The sequence below is a fragment of the Morone saxatilis genome, unplaced genomic scaffold, assembly GCF_004916995.1.
Source record: "Morone saxatilis isolate NCDOM2014 unplaced genomic scaffold, NCSU_SB_2.0 Contig5, whole genome shotgun sequence".
NCBI lineage: Eukaryota > Metazoa > Chordata > Actinopteri > Moronidae > Morone > Morone saxatilis.
The window spans coordinates 13,038,076-13,062,533 of NW_023340095.1; the positions used below are offsets into that span (position 1 = coordinate 13,038,076).

A 24,458-nucleotide genomic window follows, 5' to 3' on the forward strand; every position below is an offset into this window, starting at 1 on the left:
TTGTTCTTTTGTACTTCCTTTTAATACATGCTTTATTTGTCTACAGTGACATCGTGTGGCTGGATAGGGGAACGACACCCCCCCTTGTGTGTGTGATACAAATAATTCAGAATAACAAAGATCCAAACATACAGTTCATTCCATAAGTATGTGTTCACCTTCACACTGGCTTTATGTGCAGGGTATTTTCATGTTGAAAGAGGAAAAGATATTCCCAAAACTGATTTCCCTTACTTGGGACTAATGACACTGAAGCCCAAACCATGAAAAACAATTTTAAGACAATTCAACATTCAGTGGATTTCATACAGGCGGTACAGTGCCAGAGACATTGGCGTCTGCACAGTAGAACATTTCCACACCGTGTGAGCAGTCTTGAGGGTAGAGGCCAGTCATGATCAAACCGGTGATCATGACAAACAAGCCGATTATTATTAAGATGATGGGTATCAGGTTTTCAGTGTGGAACCAGCGGCCGGTGGAGAGTTTGAGGAAGCATGCAGATGGGATGATGAAGATCAGAGGTGTGGCACTCACAACACCCTGGATGGTAGAAGAGAAGAAGGTAAAACAAACACTTTAACACTCATACATAGTAACTGGAGTGAAATTTAGGCAGGTACAGACTGGCTGAGTTGATATGACTTACATTCAGCTCCAACACAACTCCCAGACAGTCAAAGGCCAAAGACATTGACGTGCAAACTGCAACTATGAGCAAGGTTATGGCCGCATGTTCAGCTTTTGAAAGATCCCTACTGAAAATGACGTTGGATACCACCTGAGAAGATAAACAAGAATATTAAATCTAACTGCTCCTGCTGCACATATATATAAATGTATGCATTTTGTGTACATATAGAAACAATTTTAATCAGAATTGTATTTGCAAGTTGAGAGAGGACCTAGTGACATGCCTCTACAGCTGACACTGTTGAACTGTTACCCACTGAGCAGCTCTGCAGGAGCTGTTGGGTGTAAAGTGCCAAGCTTTTCTTTTTGTTCAGCTCAAACCCTCCAAATACCACTTTTCCTCACATATGAAAACGTTTAAATGTTAAATTCTTAGGTTGGCGTATGAGAAACATATCCCTTACCTCTCGTGTAACAAAACACTCCAGTGGAAATGTGGTTATTATGCTGAGGCCAAAACAGAAGCGGCCAAATGTTGCCAGGTTATCATTTCTGCAGTAGTTCTCAAATATGTCTCCTAAAAAGTGGAAATATAAGATCATAAAAACACATTTGTGATATTTAAAAGAAATTATAGGCATGTGGTTCAATATCTCTCATATTTATACCTTGTGTGTAGCCGGTGAAGGTGGTGTAGCCAGCGACAGCAAATGCAGCGCTGATTATCAGTGCGGAGCCTACAGAAACGTGGGTGACCTGAGACCAGTTAGCTAGCGTTGGCTGCTTCAGGGAACCATAGATAAGAAAGCTGTTGTGGTGGCATATAAATGCTGAAGAGACACACAAGGGCAGAACAGAAGTTTCATTAACATACAGAATAAATAACGCATAAGTAGACATTTGCACATACTTAAATCTATGTCTCATTTAGTTCTCCTGTTAGCTTGTATAAACAGGGTCTCCTCCCTCACTGCAGAATGGATTTGATGGTACACTGAGCATATCATTGAGCATATCCATCCCATATAAGACTGAGACGTGCCTTTCTTAGCTCAGGCTACTGTATTTTCAGCACGCTCATCTAAATGACCTCCTTTGTAACAGTAGCTATTATCATCAAGGCCTTGGTGGACTGGAGAACTCGAGACCCAGACCTCTACTCACAGGGTGAACTGATGGACAGTCTCAATCAGGGGGACAATAGACATTCTTTAAAGGTGTTGTGCAGTGATTTAACAAAGACAATATGCAAACTAAATCCATAGCCTCAATCGTCTTATACACCGATCAGCCATAACATTATGAGCACTGACAGGTGGAGTGAATAACACTGATTTATCTCCGTATCATGTGCGACTGTCGAGTGGGTTGGATCAGACCTATCGAGCGCAGCCACGTGACACATTTTGTCCTTAAGTTGATGTGTTAGAAGTAAGAAAAATAGGTAGCGTAAGTATTTGAGCGACTTTGACAAGGGCCAAACTGTGATGGCTAGACGACTGGGTCTGCCGTGGTCAGTACCTGTCAAAAGTGGTCCAAGGAAGGACATGTAGCAGACACTGGTTTGAAGGATGTGTAGTGTATGAAGCATTGACCTTTTTCAGGTGCATGGCGATGCATTTGACAACCCTTGTATCCTGTTTTCTTGTTTTTGTAGGTAATCTGTCTTTGTTAACACAATTTGTTTTCTATCATTAAAATGGCGTCTTGGCTTGTATTTTCATCTGCAGTACATACTTTCTTTTTGTCTACCAACAACATACTGCTAAACTATTCTAGGTATCTCCATCAGCCACATTAACATGCAGACAAACTCACCAAAAGACATTATAGCAACTGCCTGAATTGCATTCCACTTTGCAAATGCCCATGCATTCTCTGTAGGGAGGCTAGAGGATGATATTCATATTCAGTCATCAAGGAACACAGAAACACACGATGATGTTTGTATAACAGCATTTTAGTGGGTTCTTGTTACAAAACAGGAATCCCATGGCTCATACACAGGAACATTTAAATAAAAATCACTAAGAAATTAGCGAATTGCAGAATATTCATTCATACATTTGGGGTCCAAAGGTAGCTGCTCTGATGATTACAATGATGAGGATGATAAGTGTCAGCACCATTGACAGGAAGGACACCTGGTAACACACATGGATGTTTTACAGGCAGCTTTTAAATCACTAAAATTACACTGACAGCAGTTTAATATTCAGACTTACCTTCCCAAGTTTCTCTATGTTTCGATAAAGTGAGAGAGGCAGTGTGAATGCAAGGGTTGATAGCAAGATCACAAAGTGACGCTCTGCAAGTATGTGATCTGGACCAACTGCAAACACAACACGTGACAACGTAGACATAAAATAATTTCAAGCATTTGAATATTGTACATTTAGCATATACACATGTTGTTGTTTGGCTTTTATCTGGGGTGTAATGAACTATGCAGCATACCTCCTGGTATTCTCTGAAATACTTTGGTCAGTGTGTCACCAGTTGTGATGTTGTAGCTAATCATAGCTGAGTAAGAAAACAGAGGTGAAGCATCATTTTATTATTTATATTAATCTGCAATCTTATTTAGACTGAACAAAAGGAAAAGGGATACAACAGAAATAGAAAAAATAGAACAGAATAAATGAAATTATTTGTCCAGCCACACTGGAAATTACCCATTAAATGCCACAATATATACCATTATATAATGTAATTAACCTCGGATTGAACTTGCATACTTTAAACAACTTACCAATGAAAGGATAAAGGAACTGCAGTCCAGATAAAATCAGAAATCCAGGGAAACCAAATGTACTTTGCACCAGTGACTGGTAACTGTTTGTCCCTGACATGTTGCCTCCTTTAATGAGTAAGATTATTGAGTAGTCTGCCGTGAAATGCAAACATAATGTCATTAGTATTTTTCATCTGATAAATGCATGTCTCCATTTTCATAATGACGCCTTCGAAATACCCACCTGTGATGAACCCGACAACTACCAAAAGCAGAAGGCCAAAGGGGAGGCCTGCCTGGTTCAATGCATATGGTAAACCTGGTCAAAAATACATAAACATATAACTGCAGGTGAAGAATGAGAAGATGTCACAGATCTCAAGGAAGCACACAGGTAGCACACAATTAAGAAAAAACTACACTGCAATGCAAAAAGTGTTACAATTAATATTTTCAGTCTTGAAAATGCTCTGCTGATTCTTGTTTGTGATTGTAATAATGACTCAGGCTATTTGTGAGAATGAAAGAGTTAAAGGGGAGAATGGGGGCAACAGGCGCTAGTCATATGATGCAGAGGCTTCACCACTGCAGGGCTTGAATGGTATGAAAGCTTCTCCTTGTTGCAGCAAAATTATCAAAAACTATTATTTAACTGAACCAGTTATGGATAGTTTGATATAGTTTATCACATAATCGATTACATTTAACTGAATTATTGGGTTTTGGTGGGCAATATAATGTAGACTATGAATTATAAAGAGAGTACTTACCTATTATTCCAGATCCTATAATGGAATTGATAAAATTAAAAGACGCTGATATCATTGAACTTCTTGGCTCTGTGGCAGCTTTTTGTAAAGGAATTAATGTGGTCCCTTCTTCACTGTTTAGCTGGAAAATAAGAACACAAAGCAGAAATAATAAAATGAACAAAAACTGCCAGTCTGTTTGTTCCTGTCCTACAACAATAGCATCACTTTAGGACCTACCTGCTGGGCCATTTTGAGCACCCGCTGTTCTGATCGGATTCCTCTTTGCCGCGTTCAGTGTTTTACTCTCACATATCTGCGGCGTGACTGAAGTTTGTAAGAAGTCTGTCAATTTTACTCAACCAAAGTACTGCAGCATCCCAACAGCGCCCCTGGCCGGTCACGGGTCTACACTCAGAAGTTACTGGGCCGAAGCCCACCGGAGCTCAACTCCACCCTCTTGGTCGCTCTCTATCGGAGCTCTCCGTTTCTTTCTGCATCGCAGCGTTAGCAGCTCGCACTGTCTCACACTCTCACACTGACCAGACACATGTATAAGCCCATTGTCTTTTGACTTTAATAAAAAGCTGTGCCTGTGGCTATCACACAGCACCAGAATCTGCGAGTGTCTCCAGATTGAGAGAGGGGCTGTGCGTAATTTACGCATGTGGTTTCATAATTATTTCATCAGAATCAGAAGCGGCTTTATTGCCAAGTAGGTTTTCACATAAGTGGAATTTAGCAATAAACATAAAAATGTAAATAAAAATAAAAATAGAACAGAATTATTTTCTTCTAAATTCTCTTATTTAACTCTTCTGGTGTGGCCTTGTAGTCCTACGACAGTCTTATTAACCTACATGTTTTTCTGCACAGAAACTTAAATGCAGTAATATTTGCATTACTGCAAGCATGAAATGTATCTAATCACTTAAATACGCTAAATAAAAAATAAGGCAGATAGTAAGTCTAATAATGACAACACTGTATACAGAGCCTATGTTACTGTAGTTGCCTCTGTGCAAAGATATTTCCACTTTTAGAATTTTAGTGGCAGTATGTAGCAGGTCGAGCTACAGACGGGGTTCCCTCAGCACACAAGCAATCACACCGACGTTGAACACACACCACTTTTATTTAGAGCGTTGCTCACAACGCACGACAGCTGGCAGCATAGGCTCTGGCTTTTTGTCGCAGGATACTCCCGGTAGCGTCTCTCTCTGGGTCCAGACTGCCAAGATTAAGGAAGAGTCATTGAATTAATCATCAGCAGGTGAGGTGATCAACTCACCTGGTGCCGCTTCTCCCCCAAGCGTTCCCCACACATCTCTCCGGCAGCTGAGCGCAAACCACGCCCACCCCCACACAGTATATTTGGATAAACGGCAGTATTATTGTCTTTTGGGACATCACAGTGTTTTATAGAGGTGAACTTCCCTCAAATGAATTTAAAGGGTCGCTCCACCCAATAAATAAATAAAATAAAAATAATCAAATAAAATCACTTCTCCCTAGTGATACAGTCTCTGGCCACAGCTAGATTCAATTTGAGATATCTGTCTCTGAAATGTCACCAATACAATTAAGTTGAATTAAATTTAGTTTATGGTACAGCATTCGAAAATGACATTTAGAGCATTCGACAACAACATCTCTTTCCAACAGTACCACTGTTACTCTGGGCAATCCACATCCACAGAGCACAATACCTACAGTTGTCATTACTTTCTACAGAGGAAATAACCTCCCAAACTCATTGGTTGAGGGCTCCCCTGCTCTCAAATACCACTTTGTCTTTCCCACCCTGCTGGGGGAAACCTTAATTAATCAGCAGTGTTGTAATAAATACTGATTACAAGAAATACTTTTTGAAACATATAGCCTTTGATTATAGCCTATAATTGAATATGTTACGTTAACACTGCCTCAGACAGGTATTTATTCAACAAACTTTTAAGGAATAGGTTGCACTTTGACTCGTGATGCCAAAATATGTAATGACACATGCATGGAAATTAGGAATTAAAGGATTTAGGGATTATATTATAAAGCTGACTGTTAAAAGGCACCTTTGTTTAGTAACAAAAAGAATAAAGTAGGAAATGCCGATATATTGTACAGTAATATAAAATCCTCATGTTGAGAATTTAATCAGTTTAGGTCAGAAATTACTTCTACAGTCACAGGGCAGAGAAAACTGAGGCCGCCACAGTAGAATCAAACATTTGACAGGAAACAGATATTATGATACTTTTGTAAGCCTAGCAAATATATATTTTATACATATTATAGTATATGTGTCACCAAGTTACCATTCATTATCTGTGTATGCACCAGAATCCAATTATGTATTTTCTGTTATTTAATTATCTATTACTTTTTAAATACTTTTCAAAGACTATTTACATTAATGTATTATTATTATAATGGCTTTTGTGTTTTCAATACATTTTTAGTAGTATTGTGTATATTATATCTATATATAGTCGGCCCAGTCGGTTTGTTTTTTCATTCTGGCAACTCTTCGCTATACAATTCAAAGGCCTACATACACATTTCTCTGACAATGTTGTCTGTATCCAGCAGGTGGCGTCAGACTCACAGTGAATGTCCCGGCTCAGTGTCAGGACATCAACCTAACTTTACTAAGTTATTATTACTCACACCTATGCGCGTTGTTCAGTCTGTAGTTTGAAGTGCTGTCTTCTTACTGACTCTAGGCAAATCAGGCAGTTGGTGTGGGCTGCTTGCCCGGACGTTTGGAAAACTATAGGCTGCAAACTCTGCCACTGACCCCTTCAACACACACACACACACACAGTATTAGTCCACAATCTAGTTCATAGTTGTGGCTTTAGCTTTTAGTTTCTGATACAGTGCAAACATCTGAATTACCGTCAATTACGCACTATAATGTCCACCACATTATTATGTCAACAACAGCCATTCCGGCTCCCTGCCCTCACTTGGTACCCAGAAACATCCGGAAGCACCATAGCACAGCACTCTGACTCTGCCGCACGGAGGGGCGGATGAAACACACGCTCTCTCTCTCCCTCCCTCCCTCTCTCACTCTCTCTCTCTCTCTCTCAGGTCTCTCCCTTCCAAACTGTGGAAAATACCAGTTCTGCTCTCCGGAGAAGCGTCAAAACACCCTAAACTGACGGACAGGTTTTTATTTTATACATATTATACACACTGAAGCTCTTCCACGCCGGCTTTATTGTTAACCTGTCGAGGATGGGAAACTAATGGTGAGTTAACAATCTGTTAAAGTTGCATCTGAGTGCTGTTTCTCGAAAGAGAATTCTGAAATTGATTGAAACTTTTGGATTGACTTATGGAAGTCTGCAGCAGAGACAAAAACTGTAGTTTTTTATCTATCTATCTATCTATCTATCTATCTATCTATCTATCTATCTGTCTGTTTAGAATGTATTAGATTTCCTTATATATTAAATATTTAATATCCTCATAATTACAGAACTGTGCTAAAGGGATTTGATATCTATCTAGCCTTTGTATTTCCTATTCTGTCATATTAGTAAATGTCACATTTTATGTGTTAGAAGGCCTGTATGGCAAAAAAAAGAAAGTGATTGATCTCTTGTAGTTCATTGGGATAAAGACTAGAGTGCAAATCATGTACTACAATATATTACAGAAGTTAATGGGCATGGCATCAATTATTAGCCCACACTCCATCTTAGACGACTTCCTGCTTGCATGACTGTCAACATCATTATTAGATTGCTGTCAATTAGAGATTAGACTGTCCTGTTTGCATTCTGCCAAGGCTGTACACACATAGTGTAGCCTGACAGCTTGTACTTTAAAAAAAAAACAACAACATGGATTTATTCCAGAGAGAACTATATTAACAGTTCCTCATCACCAGTTATTTTGCCAACGCCCTGAATGAGCAAGATCTAATCCGGATCCTGTAGTCTGTAAGAGGCAGATGTGAGTGTGTTGGTCCCTGAGGAGCCCGCAGATACTGAACTGTGATCACTGTGTATACATGTATGTTTTAAGTTGAACATGTTATTCCAGTCCTACTCATTAATGAAATACTAATCACTAACTCTTCTGGAGTCACTCTAGTCGTTGCCTTTGCTACAGCTCTGCAGCTAAGTTGTAGGCCTGGTTTTGTGATCAGCATAACAGGCTAGGATTGACCAAAACTGAGCTGTGGTGTATTGTGATCTTGCACAACACCCATATTCTTCACCTGTAATGTAAATCTCACAGAAGTTGTATTAACTTTTTATCAGTACATTAGTCTAAATTAAAGAATAGGTTTACATTTTCTATGCCTGCCTTGCAATAATAATAAATGTACATTGAAAGAGTTAGTTGTTGCTTCTGTCCGTACGGTCCCTGTGGAGATTCCTAGCTTATGGGATTCCAGTGTGAACAAAGTCCTCATTCTTTTTAGTATAAACATATATATTGTATAAATTGTATTGTGTTACTGTCCCTCTGGTGCAGCTCAGCGAGGAAAGGGTAATTTTACAGCCAGTATAGAGGGAAAAATTGATTACATCACCCATACACATATGGGCATGTCCGTATTGTACTGAGGCAGTCTTGTGAACCTATCCGATTGTTGTTGTGTAAAAAGCATTGTGGATGGTAGCTGTTACTGAGCCACTTGAAAATGCAGAGATGCGATTCCTCTGGACTACATGTTATTTACACCTTTGTTAAGGTCTACTTGTCTTTATTTTCTCATGCTTGTAGCTCACAGGCTGGTTTGAAGTCTTCTTTCAATAATCAATTGAAGGCAGATTCAGGACCCTGGTGAGAACATAGGCCACTTTTCTGTGCAGAGCAAACACACAGAGCTCATGCCTTGCTTTAGTTTATTAATTCATTTATCAAAATGGTAATCAGGTTTTGGGAAATGTTTTTATTTAACTGTATAACCAAGATTAACACTTGGTTTAATGTCAGTGGAATTGGGGTTTTTATTTGTCAAAATATCTATGCAGACACCTACAGTACGTAGCTTTACCCTTCAAGGGTTCCATTGGTCTTATTTGGAGGCCAGGAAGCCACAATCTGTCACAAACCATCATCTAAGTAATAAGAAGCATTCTGAGGTCAATGAAATTAAGTTCTTAAATGACTAATGTATACATTAAATATTCAAGCTGAGCTTCTGTTTGACACCGCATGAGTGTTTGATATACTTGCAGGTGAATTAGGAGGCCAGGGTCAGCCATCACTTAAAGCTCATCAGCAGGACACAGTTAAATGTATGGTTAATAGCAAATACCAAAACCAATGTGTTGACATTCTGTTCCAGCGAGAGTCGAAGGAAAATAAATGTATCCATTTTAGGTTAGTCAGCACAAGGTCATGATGCCGACAGGTTGCAGATAAAATGAAGTGGGCCTATTTGAAGCTTCAAAGTGGCAGCTCATATCTCAAGTTATGTGTAATGAGTTGGGAACAGATTGACAGTATGATGCATACCTCGTCAGAAGTAAGTCATTGCAGGTTGACCTTGTTGAATGAACATCAGGTTAATACTGTTATATGTTTTCAGATAGTTATCAGATAGTTAAGAAGTTTGTCTTGCTGTTGTTCTATTGTTGTTTCCTTTTACCCAGAGTATATTGTATTTCTTTTAATAGTTATATGCTATAGTTATCGTCATATAGAGGGGACTTTTTTCTTTTTTAATATCATTGCACATCAGTGGGACTTTATCAATGTACTTGGTGCGTAAGAAAGCTATGGGCTCAGTACTTTATGTACCATACATTATGTATCACTGTAACAAAGGGCTTAAAGTGTGCATATTTGAAACCACCACATGAGTTTCCGAAACCATACAAAACCAGTAAAGTAAGTAAGTATCCTATCATTTGCACTCAGCTATAAATTACAGCAGTTTCATGAAAAACGTTAACTCACTAAATGTGACTGGAAATTATATAAAACTCTGGTCCTAAATGGTTTTGTAAAATGCAATGTTTAAAAGCACATTTCTCATTGCTGTAGCGTGTTTGTGTTAGAGTTGTTGAATTTTGGTCTATTCTCTGATAGATTCAGACAAAGTGTTATAAGTGTTAGGCCAGCCTCTCTGGTCTTAAACCAGGTCGATAAGCACTTGTCCATAATGACAGTGACTACAAAAAACATTCTAATGGACATGAATAATAGGCTACAGCAAGTGTAAATATTTGTAACCAACACTTTGTAGTTACAAAGGCTCATGCGATACCTTTGAGTAGTTCAATAATGAAGTAATTGTTCATCTTTGTGTTCAGAGATGACAACACCACTGATGCATGTGCGCAAATGATCATCAGGAGCAATGTTAATGCTGTTGATCTGTAGCATGGTACCCAAGATTGTTATATTGTACAACACCAAAATCCCATTTAAATCAGTAATTACTCTACCTGCTGAGTTTCATCTTCTATGTCTGTGTGGCAGGTTTCTCTTAGTGTAAACCTCACATCTAAGTAGCTGTAAAAACCATGTGCACATTCACATATTATAATTTACACATAAACATAAATATTTTTGTAGTTGGACCTTCCTCTGTTGTTGCAATTACATCACACATGTACAAACCAGCGCTGTGGGCAGTTGATTGACCAGTGTGTTTGTGATTGATTTCTTGCATCACTGCATGTGGAAGTATTCTATTACACTATTACATTGAGATCAAGCAAAAAAACTCAGCTCACAGGGCACCCAGAGAGATGCAGTGCAGTCTCTAATGCATTCATATTTAATACTGCATAGGTCTGCCTAACACATCATACCAGTCAGGCCTATTAGCAGGATGAATCTTTTTCCTCCCACTCTGTCTCAGGCTCTGAGGGAAAAGTGAACTCTTCATTTTGAGGGATGGAGGAGAGGAGCAAGAGCCTCACCTGGAATAGATCATTGTCATGTCAAATCTTAATTTTATCTACAGAAGGGCAGATAATTAGATCTAATTTTACCATAGCTGGCAGGAATTTATGTGTACGACAGCCATCTCTAGGCTCATTATAGCCTGCCACTTCCTGAAATGAGGATCTCTCAGCAAAGAACAGAGCCACACCCACCTTCTTCTCTTCCAGTTAAAGCAGTCCTAATCTGCTGCTAGAAATACTTTTAATTAATTGTTTTCAATAAAATTATATTTCACAGTAGATCATGGAAGATTTAACTCAGCTTTTTAAAAAGTTGTTAACCTCTAATCAGAGCCCCTTATCTGTTCTGACCCTTCAGGCCTTTCCCATGTTGGAGGCTAGCTGTTCACTCTGAAGGTGCAGGATGAAAAGATGGCACAGCTGCTTGTACCACCAGGTCCAGACAGCTTCCGCCCCTTTACTTGTGAGTCCCTCACAGCCATCGAGATACGGATCTCTGAGGAAAACGCCAAGAAACCCAAGGGAGAGAAGAGAAAACGCAATGATGAGAATCAGCTCAAGCCCAGCCGTGACCTGGAGGCAGGCAAATCACTCCCTCTTCTGTATGGGGACGTTCCTAAAGGCATGGTGTCGACACCGCTGGAGGACCTGGATCCCTACTACTGTAATCAGAAAGTAGGTTTGCTTGAATTCAAAATTGAGCATGATTAGACTAAAACACAGAAGAATCGGGATTCAAATTTTAATTTTGTCAGATCATGATAAAGAGTCTGCAGTAAATGCAGTCTGCCCAGTTTGATATCACATGGTTTTGAATCTTAGACAGGAAGACAAGACCAATAGAAAATGTATATGGGTTTGTGATTAGTGATATGTACAGCAAAATGTGTGCTATAAATAATATGGCTAAAGCCTGCTTTAGTGGTTGAAAGTAACCCCATGAAACTATAATTTATTATTATTTTTAAACTATAATGAGATATTGCAAGTCAGCCAAATAGAAGTATTTTAATCATATGTCTCTTTTTCTGTCAGACTTTCATAGTATTAAACAGAGGAAATTTCATCTACCGCTTCAACGCCACTCCTGCCTTGTACATCCTGAGCCCCTTCAACCTTCTCAGAAGAATATCAATTATGATTTTGGTACACTCATATCCTTTCATTAAGATATTAATCTGATAAGCATGAATCATGTTTATATTGAGCCCACACTAAATCTGTGGTTACTCTCCTATATCCACAAAGGCTTTATTGTCTACATTGCTGCCTTGTGTGAGATATAATGAATAAAAAAAAAGAAGAAAAGTGTAAATTAAAATAAGTGGCTTCCTTGACAACTGCCTGTACATTGTTCAGTGTGGTGATCATGTGCACTATCATCACCAACTGTGCATTTATGACAATGCACCGACCGCCTGATTGGGCAAAGAATGTAGAGTAAGTATCCCTTTTATAACACTCTGAATCACATACCCACTCACATACATAGTGAAAATGCAGATTAGTTTAACAACAACATTTTGTTCCCAACAGGTACACATTTACTGCCATCTATACGTTTGAGTCCCTTGTTAAAATTTTAGCTCGAGGGTTCTGCATAGGAAAGTTCACATTTCTAAGAGACCCCTGGAACTGGCTGGATTTCAGTGTCATTGTCATGGCGTAAGTACTTGCCACATGCTCAGTTAATTAGAATATTGTTTTACATCTTTTCCCCAAAGCTTCCTCAGTATAGAGCCTGTGTTAAAGGTGCATAAGCAAGTTTTATGTTGTGCTGGTTTCACTGATGGTTGTAACAAAGGATTTATAATATGATCATTGCTTATATTACTAGTTATCATTTAATTCTGGTGTTATTTTATATTTTTCCTACAGTCAACAAATTACAAACCAATAAACACTTTATAACATCTATCTGGCTTCTCTCTCAGCCACAAGCCCACTGAAGAAGTACTGAAGAATCTTTTAAAATGGCTCACGAATATATTAAACATTTAACATTTTAATATATAGACATTTAAAAATCTTCTTCTACAACAGCTGGACATGGCTGGTAAACAGGAGTGAATACTGCATATGTTAGGCCTGTGTGGATGAACACACATTTGGAGCACTAGTGAGTATTTAGCATGGAAATAAAGGAACATGTCAGCTATATATATATATATAGTTAAGCTATATCAGACTTTGACTACAAAGACTTGTTAGTGGAAAAAAATAAGTGTTGGTTTTGGGTCGGAATTTGTTGGCAATAAGAACAATATAGAATATCACTAGACTTATCCTTTACATCTTTGTCACACGTGGGACGTGGTGCATATCTTGTTGAAATTTAAGATTGTTGGATTCAATTTGTGTTACATGTATATTTGTCTCAGTCAATATTTCATAGTAATTCTAAGTTTCCCTGCAGGTATGTAACAGAGTTTGTACCGGCCCTAGGCAATCTTTCAGCTCTTCGCACATTCCGAGTGCTGAGAGCTTTTAAAGCTATTTCAGTTATCCCAGGTAAGCAATAGGAGCATATGCATGTCAGTTAGCCTTTTGCATGGTTTTCTCCTGCTGCACCTCAACCTCCTTTCCTTCCATTTGCTTGCCCTCCTGCAACATGTGTTTGGGATGCTTCCAGACCAAACCTGTCAACCTCCTTGTCACAGATATGTCCCAGAGTTGTTTCAGCAATCTGAATGTCTCTAACTCTAAAAGCAATCTTGGACATCCCAGGTGAGCGCTAGTCCTCAGGGTGTTTACTGGATCACTTTCAGGGTACAGCTGTTTGACTCTCATGCAGAGTGCAGCCACTGAGGAATCACAGATGTAGCACAGTTACTCTGTGACATCTGTGCTATTTCTTTTGAAATCTGCTTCTTGTGTTTCTTGCACTGTTGCTTCTGAGTGAACTATTCCTTGACTGCCGTCTGCTCCTCTTTGCTTGTGGTTAATGAAGGCATATTATTGTGTGTCTGTGGTGAGGGTGTGTCCCATTATTGATGCATGGACAACATCAATGACATGCATGATCCTAATTTCCTGTGTTACTTTCTCCTGTCTGACTACCACATTGAGTTTTGACTTAACAGCCCCCATGTTGTTAAAATAATTGAGAGAAAAATGTTATCAAATGGGGGTAGCTAAAGACTTAAACTTAACTTTATTTTAGTGTTTCTTGTGTTTGCTATTAAACCATCACATAACTGTGAGAAGTCTCATAGCTTAGATGATAGTGGATTTTTAAAATATATTTCGTATTGTTTGACTGCTGTTAATGTTGACAATGTCTATTTGACAACTTAAAGTAACGAGTGATACTGTATCTGGCAGGCCTGAAAACAATTGTTGGGGCATTGTTCCAGTCAGTGAAGAAGCTTGCAGATGTGATGATCCTCACCGTCTTTTGCTTGAGCGTCTTCGCCCTCATAGGATTACAACTGTTCATGGGCCATCTAAGGCAAAAGTGTGTGCGGGTGCCAAAAAATGATACAGATAACATGTCAAATGTTTCCTTTTGGGATGACGAGTACTTGCTTAACAAAAGTGAGTATTTATTATTTTATTATTTACTATATTTATTTTATTCCTCTGTTCTACTCTGAGTTGCAGAGTAGTCACAACTTGATCCAGCACAAAAAAGTAATCAAGCAAGTAATCATAAAATATATAATGGGATGTTTTGTGATTAGGAATTATGATATTATTAACACTACTTTATGTCAATATACATTGAGTTACCATTTTATTTTATTTGCTTTTTTGCAAATACATTGTAATTTATTAGGCTATATTTAATGACAGTGACTACATTATATTGAGATACATATTATTTTGTCCTGTTGATTGGGGGGGACAAAACTTTGGAAACACTAGAAACACCATTCAATATAATGCCACCTACCCCAACAACACCACTAACTACTATAGCACTCTTGTGGTGTATTAAGTTAGACTATAGAGGTGTGTATTATATTATAATTCATAGTCCATGTTGGGTTTGTTTGCAATCACTGCCGACAATCACAGTGCTCGCCGCACATACCAAAACTGTGATTTTCTTTCTTTTCCCATCAGCCAACCATTATCACATTCCAGACAAAACAGACCCATTGCTTTGTGGAAACGGCAGTGAAGCTGGGTAAGCTTATTCCCCAACTACCAGAAGCTATACAATGTGAATTACTGGCTTGTTCTGAGCGTCACAAACTTTTTGTTGTTTATTGCAGGCAGTGTCCAGAGGGGTTCTTGTGCCTCAGAGTGGGAAGAAACCCAGACTACAATTACACCAGCTTTGACTCTTTTGGTTGGGCCTTCCTCTCTCTGTTTAGACTGATGACGCAGGATTACTGGGAAAAGCTTTACCAGCAGGTAGCTAATGGAATTAGAAAAACTGGAAGAACTTTTCCAAGCATACAATACACGCACATATATGCAATTATAAACCCTTATTTGATCAAGCTGCAAGAATATCAGCGACCTGAGGTGTGTTACTATATTATCTAGAAGTAACAGCATTGGTTAGGATGATCTCTGATATGCAGGTGCTCAGTTTTCAAAAGGCTATTGCATGATATTAAAAGGATTCAGGAAAAGGCTATCATCTGCATAAAAATTACATTACTACATGTAATGTAACCTAGTGGCAGCTTACAAAGAAAAGAGAGTTAATGGTAGCCATGTGGTGAGCTTTGAACTTAAACCCAGTAACAGCAGAAAATGATTCGATTCTAATCGAGAGATCCCAACCCAATGTTTAAAGGTATCCATACATGACTGTTAGTGGACAAAAGTACATTTTTTACTGTAATGTATTTTGTCAGTCAGTTCAAGTCAATTTAAAGATCCCTCACATCAGTTCTTAAATGGTTTGCAATCTTTAATAGTGTGATGCACTGAACTGTGTGTTTTTTATTAACCTAATTATTTATCCTTATGTGCCATTGTGGGTCTTCCTTGGCCTCTTTGGTTGACTCTGTGAGACGAACGTGTTTGGTGGCAGGTTAACTAAATGTTTGATGTGTGGTGGAGGTTGCTATATTTGTACTTTCTGCTCCTCTGAATACGTACACGTGTTCGCTGTGTTGAGGAAGGGCTCTGTCAAAGACAAGGCATTCTCACATTACAATATTGGTATTAAAAGTGTTCAAACAAACCTCTAAATGAAGTGCAGGTGCATCTTGGTCAGTAGGAACAAATATGAGTCCCACCCCAACTCAGGCAAACAAAAGTTGAATGGCCCTAAAGGCAAATAGATGTTGACTGAATAGGCCTCTGGACATTGTAAAGCAAACAGTAATACAACAAAGCTCCCATGAGCACATCTTTTTAGCACTGTGTGTAATTGGGTAGCATTACCCCTCCACAAGCTCTTTTATGTTATGGAACAGTGGCATTTATTTTTTTTTTTACTTTAATAGACCATATCCATAGTAGAAATTGACAACCCTTAATTAAATAAAAACAAACACTGTTGGTAACTAATATTTCTCATAGAAGAAAACAACAGTGGCTGTAACCACGGCAACAGCAGGGAAATAGTCAACTGTATGCATTCAAACCTCTGTCCTGATTCAATAATCTATGTTACTTTCACAGTCAACATGTTGTGGATAAATTAAACAATAAAATGACCTGAGGTGACACTAGCATGGTGCATTAATCTGCACAGTTTCTTACTCCTGAGAATGTGAATCAGTTTAACATGTTTCTCATGGTTGGAACATCATAATGATAGTCATATACTTAACTCACAGCCTATAGCACACCAAATGATTTACAGAAAGGCAAAAAAATGAATATAGAATTAGGAAATAAAAGATAAAAAGGTGGAATAAAATAAAAGATTAATGAATATATTGAATATTAAATGTAACTATAAGTATAAAACACATCTACCAGTACATTGTTTTTCTTTTTCCTTCCAGACGCTGCGGGCTTCGGGGAAGCCGTACATGATCTTTTTTGTGCTGGTGATATTCCTCGGTTCTTTCTACCTGATCAACCTGATCTTGGCTGTAGTAGCTATGGCCTACGAGGAGCAGAGCCAGGCCACCATAAAGGAGGCTCAGGAGAAGGAGGAGGAGTTTCAGGCCATGCTTGAGCAGCTGAAACGACAGCAAGAAGACGTTCAGGTAAAGGACAATCCACAAACTCAAAATCACACTATTGCTCCAGCACACTGATTCTGAACAAGGTCCGATTCCAACTTAATAACATAAAGTTGGGATACGTCTTATTTTAAGTACCAGAAATGTAATTGTTTTTAACAAGAGAAAGCTGAAGGGGTCAAGGTTGCTTCTTAGTAAATGATAGTTTACTTACAGCTACCAGCGAGATAAGTGTTTGCATGCGCACTGGTATCATGATTATGAGTTTTCCATATGATGTTTATATGGAACAAACAGCAAACCAGTTACACAGTGTATGGCCGGGTATACATAATAAATATGATTTTATAAGTGGTGGACGTAGGAAGTATTTAGATCCTTTGCTAAAAGTTGTAATAACACATTATGAAAATTCTCTATTATTAAGTCGTGGAGTCCTGCATTGAAAAATCTACTTACATAAGTATTAGCAAAATGTACTAAATATCAAGTGCCGCACAAATATAGCCCCCGTGAGTGTTATACTATTATTATAGTTGTACCTAACATTGGGGACACTGAGGTTATGTCCTCTGTATGTTCTCTGGGAATTTGGGGTTTTAAGCAACATAGGAGGAGTTTATATTCTACAATTAAAAACTTATGATGAGTATTTTATAGCATGATTCCTGTATTTTAGACTAACACAATATCTACGTTTAACTAGATCAATTAATATAAATAAATAAATACAGTTTCAGTGTTTCTCCACCAGAATGTAAGGCTTTGAAATAACACTTTGACCTTAAGGTTAGGAAATAAATGCAGAACATGAAATAGTAATGTTAACTCTTAACTTAATAGCTAAAAAAACATAGAAATCCAAGTAACATTTACTGATGTGGTGGAAGTCTGAATATTATATATTTTATTATTGAAGCATTAACATGTATGCAGTATTTTACTTTTTATTCTACCACTAGATTTCACGACCATCTTCCTTGGTTGTCACCTGCCAATCAAATTTGAATGTTTCCGGATCGAAGCAACTGTTTTGTGCCATGACCAGAGGCAATATGTTTTCAAAATGTCCATCCATCCGTCTGTCCCGTTCTTATGGGCATGAAATCTCTGAAATGTCCTCAAGACACTTTCTTCAAACTTGGCACAAATGTCCACTTGGACTTGAGGATGAATTAACTAGAATTTGGCAGTCAAAGGTCAAGGTCACTGTGACTGATGATGATACTAACTGCCTCAGAGAGACTGAACAATATAAGAATGACAAAGATTTACTCCACCTATTTCTCTCTTTCTCTTTCTTAATCTAGGCAGCAGCAGCTGCAGCTGGTATACAGTGCGGGGAGGTCAATGATAAAGCCGGAGGCACTGAGAGCTCCTCTGACGCCTCCAAGCTCAGCTCCAAAAGTGCCAAAGAGAGACGCAACAGGCGAAGAAAAAGAAAGGAGGAGGAGGGCAAAGGGGCTGATGACAAAATTCCTAAATCTGAGTCACAGGACAGTTTGAAGAAAGCTCGCTGCCGCTTCTCTGTGGGTGCAAACCAGCTTAACTATGACATGAAATGTTCATCCGCACATCAGGTTCAGTACGCTCTGTCAGTATGATTTGTCTATGAAAACTGTGTATTCTGCTACCTATGTATCTTGAACTGTTGCCCTGTTTTTAGCTTATTAAGTCCCTTCTCAATTCTAAAGCCCATTATATTATTGTGAATCAGTCAAGAAAGATAAAATGAATTTCAACTGAATATCTAAACTTGTTTTCAATTTACAAACTCATTAAATTACATATAGTTCCATATAACTTGCACCCTTTTTATCAAAATAATGTAAGAATAGGGACTCATGTACCAAGCCTGTTCCAGTGGCCACAATCTGTAACAAAATCTCTATTTTTGAGATTATGTCAGTAGAAATATAATGATAAGTGTTCTCTTAATTGAATGGTAGATATGTATTTTAAAGCTCTGTGGAACTTTTGTCAATAAGAAGACTCTCAAGGTTATATAAAAGACATTTGAATGGCAGATAGTTGTAGGCAAGTTTCAATTTTATTTTATTTTATTCAGTATGTGTTGCATTATTCGACATATATACTTTCCTGGTCCTTCATGAGTCGCTAACAAATTTTGTGATTGCTTGTCTGCTGTCACCATGACATTTTTTCTTTCCGTCATTGGTATCATCGTCATCCATCATCCTCTTCTTCTTTTTGTTCATCAACTTACTTACATATTATATAATATATGTCATTGTCAGTCATCATCAAGATGGCCCGAGGGCCCGATCCAGGGACTGCTGGAGGTCCCTATTGAAACTGCTATGTTTCTTCATTACCTATATTTTTAGCGCCTTTGACGTGCGTTTTTGACACCTGAAACATATACGAAAACCTCAATTTATAATTTGGCAAAGTTGTCAGGCTGGGTGGAAAATTTGATTACTCTATTGCCGTCGCTTTCATGTTGCGAACTAGGGGTGGCGACTATACTGGGGAGAAAATGTATTTGACTTTCTTGGTTACTTAATAACTTTCTGCCATAAGCTTTGTCGCTCACATTCAAACCTTATATCCACGCCGTTTCGGGAAATGGAGTCTGATCTCTGAGGTCCCCATATTAAGCCCGCCACTTCCGCCTATAAGTTTTTTTTCGTCTTGGTATTCTGAGTTTTACGGAGCGCGAAAGTCATATTTACTCTTTTTTTCGTGGTTCCTCTCTACACGCTTTTGGTCGATTCGATGCCCCTGATCAAAAACCGTAATTTGAATTATTTTTAAAATTTTTAAAAATAGAACATTTTTACCGACATTGGTATGTTCGATTACACCAAGCTTGGGTTGTACTCTCCCTTGGTTCTTCCTTAAGCATCGTGCTGTTTTGGTCCGTATTTCTGGTTTTTCGTGTTTGTCATTTGAACGACTCGTCCCTAGGAGAATTCAATCGGATCTGCTTCAAATAGGTCAGTGCCAGTTACTAAGTATTAGTGTCTGGGCTGATTAAAACGTGACTGTAGTTATTTGTATACGAACGTTTGAAGGGGGAGTGTTCTCGTTTGCGTGCCGTCAATTTTGGCCAGGATTGACTGAAATGGATTGAATTGAATGATTGAAAGCCTTTATTGCATTATTTGCTACCAGTACAATGAGGATTTTGGTAGCGAGCTTCCGTAAAGGCACACATAATTATCAATAACATTACATAATACATACATATGTGCAATTTTGAATGTAGAGAGTATTGGTGACAGCTTTGGGGAAGAAGCTATCCCTGAGTGCTTGTTTGTTCTGGCCCTTATTGGACCTGATCACCTGCCTGAGGCGCAACAGGTGTAAAGAGGGTGGGAAAGGGCCTGGGTGGGTGGGTGCCCTCAGGATGTTTCTGGCCCGCTGCATGACATGCGGGAAGTTGTAGATGGCAGTCAAAGGGTTAGGCAGAGGGCAAGGCCGATTATTTCTTGTGCGTGTTTGTCACCGTCTCGCAGTCGCTTCCTGTCGGGCCTCCGTGCATGCTGGGGCAGTGCCACACTTCACAGCGTAGGCTTTCAGCAGGCTCCTCGGGACATGGTTGGACGGATAGAAGGTCTCAGCAGCTGGAGTGTTAAGTGTGTTCTTCCTGAGCACCCTCAGGAAGTGTACCGGCCTGCTGGGCCTTCTTTTTTTGTACGCGAGCATGTAGTGTATGGCAGACAATGGTATTTCCATACCGACAGGAGTGATCTGCATGAGACGTGTGATTCGTATGCTGAGAATTTATAAAGGCCCCCCCATGCGCCTCCCATCACCGTGATGTACAGGTGCGGCGTGGATAGGCGCGTCGCTAACTGTGGTGAATTATACTTACCGCTCTCTGCAAGTATCCATGGCGATGGATTCCTTAGGTCTCTTGTGAAATTGTTTAATATTAGCTGGCCAGGATTGATTTGTATGCTGGCTATGCTCCATCGCAGAAGTTGCTATGCCGAGCTTCAGGTTAAGTACGCTGTTTAGAAAATATCTGGTTGTGTTTTTTTTCATAAGGAGCTCAATTCACTCTGATTAATGCTTCAACTCATAGGTTCTTACTGGACGGCCTCGTTTCTCTCCAGTTGCGCGCCATACCAACGTGTGGTGTCAATCGCGCCTTGCTGATCTGGCAGGATGTGTCTGCCTGTGGGCGAGCGGACTGCATGTTCCGTGACCATGTGTACTGAAGAGGAAGGACAGCAATAAAATAATATGCTAACATATTAATGGATTATTCATAGTACACAGTAGAGCGTGTGCGGGCTTCGGTATCGCGCCCCCTTGTGGTGAGACTGCATAAGCTCGGGAACTTCGAGGTCATACTGAAAATGCCATTTAAGATGTTGGCATTTCATCTTATTTGTTGTTCTTTTCTAGGAATCTGGTTAAGAAGAAAGCATTTCGAATGGACACTGAAAGACCAGGCATGTAACATTGCCTCATAGTAATTTCCAGTGAAGATGTGTTGCGAGGAATGAGAGAGGTATGATGGGGTGAGGACCCATGTTATTCGACCTGCTGGCTGTTCGTGGAACCAAAAAGTAGAGCAGCTTCTAATAGATTAGTCAAGAAAGTTGTCGGATAGACGCAGTTTGCTATTGACTGAATTTCACAGACCTTTCACAGTCTTACCATTTTCTGCGGTCTACGTAATTGACAAAACGCCTACTAGGGAGGAATTATAATGAGGATCATACTCAGTATCGGTCTTGGGCACAGGCAGATACGATCAGAGGTCGAGTGGTTCATTTGTGAATTTTATCTGTGGTTAAGTTATTCTGTGATTCCTTTTACGTACCAGTGGGGTATTTTAGACCATCTCTACCTCCACGCAAGACTACAACGCAGATCTGCTTTCATAAATGAAATATAGTGTCTGGTTCGGCAGTACCAAAGTCTTCCCAGCTTCGAAAGTAAAGGAGATATAGCGTGCGCGGGTTAAAGTTGTGTTGGCCTATTGTTGTCCAAGCGCGTACGGTTGAGACGCAGTACATGATCCGCCAGAGCTTGACGTAGGAACCCAATTTACAGAGATGCTCGTCAAGATGTCCAAAGTCTTGTTATATGTCGTACCACCTATGTCATGACTGTAGATTATGCCCATTTCCAGGCATGATTTTTGTTCTTCTTGGTGGTTACTAACTCCGCCTGACAGATTTTATCAGAGGTTGACTGAGTCCAGATCATGCTACTCATAGAACTCAATTGTGTGGTAGATCAGTGAGATTGTATCCTTATTGTGCTAAACTATCAGTATACACGATATCAAGTTGAACTTTCTCGACTTCAGTTACGTGCCGTCTTGACGTCGCCATCGTGTAAAGCATCGCAATCTCTGTCTCGTAGTTGGCCATATTAACTAGTATCACACCTCTAATTTATATCTAGTTACTAGAAGTATCCTGAACACGTCTTGCTCACAACTTCATAGTGCATGGCATTCGTCCTAGATCTCAACGGAAACTTCACACGTTTTTCGATAGAAGTAACAGTCACCATCACAATAATTAAGATAGCAGTTAACATGATAATAGACATATAAATAACGAGCCCTAGATACGATAGTGAGAGCTACACCTCTGCCAACGGGATAGTTAAGACAGTAATACTAGAGGTCTGGCAATCTTAGAAATCTGTATACAGTGAAATATTTCAAATTTGTTTGGTGTATAGTGCCGCCGAACGTGTAAATATAACTGTTAGCGGCAAACGTGAGTTGTAGTCCGCGTCGCTGTGCTGAGCTATGCGTGAGAAGTGCTATCGGTCAGCAGTCACAAAGCGCTGCTTGCTCAGCTAAACCTTGTTTTATCTATCCTGTTTCCTGGCCTGGGGATACCAAATGATTAGTTATCATTATGAAATCTATCTTTAACACACCTCCAGATAATAACGATACACGATGCGTTATCTGAGCCAGCATCATTCTATCGGTATTCATCAAATGTTCCTCCATCACCTACCAATCGCAACCGTCATACTTCTACCACTTCGGAGGGTGCAGCTATACTTATTCTAGTAGTCGACGTCAACAAAGTCTCATAAAGATTTAGCATGTCATAGTCGTGCTTGCCTTTTACTCTACATCGGAAAACAAAATCTATATTCATTGATCAATGACCCATGCAAACCTATCGGCCACCCGTACTCAGTGTCTTAAAAATGCTACATGGGAATGGAATATGACTATGTTTTCCTTTATATCAATCACCTATATGGATTTCTTATTTCTGAGTATCCTACTACCTTGAGCCTTGTCTCGCCTTTTACGTTTATCCAACCAAATATCTGATCTTATCATCATCCGGGTATATGTTTTTTCATGATTATTACATTCAACTCTCCACCCAAACTATTAGACTCATTTATTCCATTGAACCTACCTCGAGTCATTCTCCAATCATGCTCAGTCTTATACAATCCGATAGTATACACAATAGCATGCAAGATTTTTTCTCTATTCACCTCATCGACTATCTGATAACTCACACTTTTAATTTCATAAGTCGCATCGATTGACGGCGTTGTTGCAACGATTGATTCTATATAGGCTCGATTTGGTTCCCTCTGAGCAAGCCCAACCCGGTTATCATATATACATGCATCTGCAGACGTTCCTCTCTCAGTGTTCTGTCTCCTCCCGTGCTTCCATGAGTCTATTCGTTAGGGCAACCCTGTTCTCACCCGATTCGCGGTATACCTAGCAGAGCTCAGCTTTCTATGTTTGTCGGACGCCATATGCTTCAGGACTTCTAGAGCTTCCCTGTCGTAGAACAGTTGGGTGCCTTGCTGCTTGTTCGATGTAGAAGGCGAAGCATTTTTTCGTGTTGGCCATATCTGGGTCGGGGGGTCGCACTATTCCTATATCGCGCAAGGACGTTAGAACATGATCAGCTCGCCGAGCCGGCAGAGTCACAAGGTGCATGCTCAAGAGCCCGAGACTTCTTGCTTCTACATTTTCTGCGATAATTTCCACCGCGAGAGTAGGACTCACCGTAGGGGCACAGCTACTGTGGTGGACGTGCGAGGGACATTGCGGTGTTGTGTCTCTGGTTGGGTGGGAGTTCACTCCCATGCGTTCACCTGTGGGGTTCTCTAGCCATAACTGGATGGTTTAGTATGGCCTCACTGGATGGTTTGTCGGATGAAATGCTGCATCAAGCTGGCTGTGATGCCCTCAGTGCACAGAGCCAACATGCGTTTGTCTTGTTGCTCTCTGAAGGCGCCTACTTCCTCAGAGCGCACATGTGGATGGCGTCTGCATTATGTTCACCGATGCCATTCTGGTGCTAGTCTCAATTTCTAACCTATTGTATACCTTCGTTGAGATTGATATGGGCTAAGAGGGCGTTTCAGTTTG

At 39.6% G+C, this 24,458-nt stretch overlaps 2 protein-coding genes across 7 annotated transcripts in view; one reads left to right on the plus strand and one right to left on the minus strand.

The window, feature by feature from the left end:
* Positions 1 to 14: 14 nt before the first annotated feature.
* On the minus strand, positions 15 to 4,368 carry slc38a11 (solute carrier family 38 member 11). The gene is made up of 12 exons (XM_035676985.1): positions 4,357 to 4,368; positions 4,138 to 4,258; positions 3,612 to 3,686; positions 3,386 to 3,520; positions 3,091 to 3,156; positions 2,859 to 2,965; positions 2,698 to 2,777; positions 2,452 to 2,522; positions 1,302 to 1,463; positions 1,098 to 1,210; positions 650 to 781; positions 15 to 543 (listed from the first exon to the last, which is right to left on the minus strand). The coding sequence occupies exons 1-12, from the start codon at positions 4,366 to 4,368 to the stop codon at positions 304 to 306; spliced, it is 1,314 nt and encodes a 437-aa protein (XP_035532878.1). The 3' UTR covers positions 15 to 303.
* A 7,015-nt stretch (positions 4,369 to 11,383) lies between these two features.
* The window catches only part of scn1laa (sodium channel, voltage-gated, type I-like, alpha), a 25,487-nt gene continuing 12,412 nt past the window's right edge, over positions 11,384 to 24,458 (plus strand). For 4 of the 6 annotated variants that reach the window (XM_035676850.1, XM_035676851.1, XM_035676853.1 and 1 more), the window contains exons 1-10: positions 11,384 to 11,672; positions 12,033 to 12,151; positions 12,348 to 12,437; positions 12,534 to 12,662; positions 13,414 to 13,508; positions 14,322 to 14,534; positions 15,066 to 15,129; positions 15,218 to 15,359; positions 16,916 to 17,122; positions 18,409 to 18,678. In XM_035676850.1, the coding sequence (XP_035532743.1) occupies positions 11,409 to 11,672; positions 12,033 to 12,151; positions 12,348 to 12,437; positions 12,534 to 12,662; positions 13,414 to 13,508; positions 14,322 to 14,534; positions 15,066 to 15,129; positions 15,218 to 15,359; positions 16,916 to 17,122; positions 18,409 to 18,678 (1,593 nt within the window). In that variant the 5' untranslated portion in view covers positions 11,384 to 11,408. The remainder of the gene's footprint in view (positions 11,673 to 12,032; positions 12,152 to 12,347; positions 12,438 to 12,533; positions 12,663 to 13,413; positions 13,509 to 14,321; positions 14,535 to 15,065; positions 15,130 to 15,217; positions 15,360 to 16,915; positions 17,123 to 18,408; positions 18,679 to 24,458) is intronic. The other 2 variants (XM_035676852.1, XM_035676857.1) reach the window with 1 other exon arrangement.

Coding starts and splice junctions, on each gene's coding strand:
- slc38a11 (XM_035676985.1), bottom strand. Junction 3,157..3,385: donor GTTCCTTTATCCTTTCATTG/GTAAGTTGTTTA, acceptor TTTCTTACTCAG/CTATGATTAGCTACAACATC. Junction 2,966..3,090: donor ATTTCAGAGAATACCAGGAG/GTATGCTGCATA, acceptor TTGTGTTTGCAG/TTGGTCCAGATCACATACTT.